Consider the following 3663-nt stretch of genomic DNA (forward strand, 5'->3'; position numbering starts at 1 on the left):
TTATTTACTTGGTCAAAGTATCTCCAAACCACTGACTCAGACCTTCCCATGATGTTCTTTTAGCCTTGAATTTTTAAAAACAAATTAACTTTACTATTTATTCAATAATTCGTATTATTATCAAATAACAATTAAAAATAATTCATTGTTTTTTTCTTACCTTGACGATAATAATGTATAACCTCTAAACTTAAAATCCAGAATTGTTTTTCATTATCAAATGTTGATGAAAATAATAATAATAAATAATATTTAATCAACACTAAATTAATATATATTGTATACAACCCGTATCTTATTAATTTTTATTAATTATTCCCATAATAAATTAATAAATTTGTTGTAAAATTAATAAATAATTGTAAATAATAGAAAGTGAAAAAAAAAATTTAACGGATATAATATGCGCAGTATAAATCGGCGCAAGTATGTGGCTCCGCCTTTTAGTGGTTAAAAAAAATTTTTTTTTTTTACCGGTAAAAAATCCGGTTAAAAATCCGGTTAATAATCGGTAAAAAATCCGGACTCACAACCCTAATTTTGCCCCGTGAATACGGGTGCAGTACTGCCACTACAAGAAACAGCTTTTTCCTATAAAATCTTTTCCTTAGCTACTGCTTTTCCTTGGACATTTGTATTTTTAAAAAATAAATTTACATGTATTTTATTTATAAAATAAATAAAAAATGTCCAAGGAAAAGCAGTAGCTAAGGAAAAGATGTAGCTAAGGAATTAATGTGGCTAAGGAATTGAGGTTGCCAAGGGTGCGTTCCGTAGAGGACCGCGGTCTACCAAAAATAGGCGTGGTTTACCATAGTGAATTGAATTTCGTTGTAGTGTCAGCACTACTATGTATTACAAAACGTAAACAAACATAAACAAACGTAAACCCGAAAAATATAATTAACATATTACAAAGAAAAAAATAATTTGGCATCAAAACAAATTGTCAATTAAAATAGTGGGTGTATATTGTTGTTATCTGAATTATTTAGCCTGTAAATTGTATTTTTTTTCAAAGTTAATGCTTCAAAACACATCAAAACATATCATAACTCAACCACATCCACAACAATAACAATACATACATAGAAAGGTGTAAAAAAGAGTATACATGAGACTGGTTCTTTTTTAGGGATTCCTAGGAAGATTTTTAATTTTTATGGATCCACTCTGATTATGGCCAAAAAGGACCGCGGTCCCCCTACGGAACGCACCCCAAAGAATTATGTTTCAAGAAAATAATTCTTTAGTCACCATAGCTGTGTTCGATGGTCGTCTCGGCTCAGTTCCGTCTCACTTACGGCTCACTTATGGCGCTAGCGACGTACGGTTGTTTGAAGAACTACAAAGGCACAAAATCTCAATTGATCTCAATACAGGTGCCTATCTATATCATCACTGTATCAATGCCCCAATAAATATTGTTGATTGACGAAATGACGATTGTTGTTGTTGTTCGTTGTCGTTTCAAAATTTATTGTTATTTATTAAAACTTTAATTTTGTAATAACAAAATGAGTTCATAATGTTATTTTGATTGTTTTCATCTATTTCCTATGTATAAAAGATAAAAAATTATTGTTCAATAGCACAGATAATAATTCCATCTCCAAAATTTGTATTTTCATTTTTATTTCTTTCATTCACTATTTGCTCTCACCTGAATTATATTTTCTATATTCATTTTGATTATATATTTATCAACTCATTGTAATAGATTATTATGATGACACTGTTTGCATAAAGTAAATAAACAATATTTATTGAAGCATTGATACAGTGATGATATAGATAAGCACCTGTATTGAGATTTTGTGCCTTTGTAGTTCTTCAAACAACCGTACGTCGCTAGCGCCATAAGTGAGCCGTAAGTGAGACGGAACTGAGCCGAGACGACCATCGAACACAGCTATTAATTCCTTAGCTACATCTTGATGATACCGCGGTATTATACAAACCCAACACTGCTGCTGCTGCTGAGCACTGACTACTGAGTTGAGAGTTCATGAAAGAAAGCAGCCAGAATAATCTGAAATAATGTACGATGTTTGTCATCCAAGCGTAAGAAAAAAATTTACTCTTTTTTACCTAGGAAATGATTATTTATTCATTTTCAGAAAATCAGTTATATTACATTATAAACATTGTAATGTTCAACAAATATTTCGTGTAATTCACATAATCGTTACCGGATGATCCCAAAAAAGTTCCAATGAAGCTACTCGCATCTGTTTCTGTTTTGCGTGGTTTTTGACAGTTATAGCGTGACTGAGATGCTGTCGACAAGATTTCACCAGCATAGCATAATAAAAGCAACCCCCGGTTTTTTTTTAAAAAATGTATCAAAAGTACCCATCATAATAAGAATTTTCTAATAGTACCCTTAAGTCACTCTAAAACCACGGCAAAACACGGAAATAGTGCAAATAGCATCGTTAAAAAAATTTACACAAATAGTTAGGAAAGAGATAATGGTGATCAGTATAATACTGTAAGGATATATTATTTTTTGTTGATTTTAGTTTTACAAAATTGGCGAGCTTGGTTGTCAAGATGTCCTGCAAATTTCAACAGCCTTTAATGCTTATATCGAGCTGTGTGAAGGTAAAAATCATGATCTATCTCAATTTCAGAACATACTCATATTTATTGTATTCTTTTTTTTACAATCATAGTTAGAAAACTTTGGAATGTTGAGTATAAATATGAACCGGTGATAAATACAATTTATCTCACGGCAAAACTGAGCAACGTTGCAGAAACTCAGATCTACGTGCCTTGGCCGGTGAAAAAAACCATCAAACTCCACGATATTGAGCGACTTCAAAAGCAGCTGAATTGTAACAGGTGAGGTACATTAACTTTGAACCATTGGTACCGTGCAGGCAATCTGAAACTCAAAACTGAAATACTTACTATCCTCTCATGAGATTGATTTTTCTGAGGGGACACTATTCTTTCTTTTTTGTTTACTTCGTGCTTCGCAAGTTTTAGAATTATTTTTTTTTTTTTTGTGATACTTTTGATTTATATTTATTCATTTAAGTTGAATGCCATGATCACTTATTGAATTTGAAATTAAAACGAGAAAAAAAAAACTATTCATTTTAAGTTAAAAATTTTGATAGCCTCTGCCGGATATATTTTATTAATTTTTATGACGGAATATCGTAAATAATTCAAAAACATTTTTTCAGGTTTACTTTGGTATTGAAAAGTGGTGAAAGCTCCAGTATTTTTTATGACATACGCCAAGGTCTAATAAAGCCTGATGCCACATTACGAAATACGGAAAAAATGCATTCGATAAGCCAGAAAAAAAATGAATTGAATAAAACTCTCAAACGTAATAGCCATAATCTGTATCGTTTAGTTAAAATTCAGAAATAAATATCATAACAAAAAAAAAAACCGAGTTTTTTCTACAAAAAGAAGAGTCAAGTATTCGAAATCTTTTAGCTGTTTATTTTTTTTGTACAAAAAGATGTACCAAAAAAGTCAAGAATTAAATATATTTTAAATGCATATAATTCATTCTTGACTATTGATAAAATTTTAAACTTGACCCCACCTGGTTCACCATATACCTATATAAATATGATATTTAAATTGTGAAAAAAAGGTGGGGTCAAGTTCTAAATTTTGTCAATAGTCAAGACT

General features: G+C 30.6%; 1 protein-coding gene across 1 annotated transcript; it reads left to right on the plus strand.

The window, feature by feature from the left end:
* The first annotated feature begins 1866 nt into the window (after positions 1-1866).
* On the plus strand, positions 1867-3443 carry LOC122859584. The gene is made up of 4 exons (XM_044163256.1): positions 1867-2064; positions 2526-2607; positions 2679-2850; positions 3201-3443. Exons 1-4 carry the CDS (start codon positions 2041-2043, stop codon positions 3391-3393), a joined length of 471 nt encoding a protein of 156 aa, XP_044019191.1. The 5' UTR covers positions 1867-2040; the 3' UTR covers positions 3394-3443.
* Positions 3444-3663: the final 220 nt, after the last annotated feature.

The sequence above is a fragment of the Aphidius gifuensis genome, linkage group LG6 (genome assembly GCF_014905175.1).
Source record: "Aphidius gifuensis isolate YNYX2018 linkage group LG6, ASM1490517v1, whole genome shotgun sequence".
NCBI classification, from domain to species: Eukaryota; Metazoa; Arthropoda; class Insecta; order Hymenoptera; family Braconidae; genus Aphidius; species Aphidius gifuensis.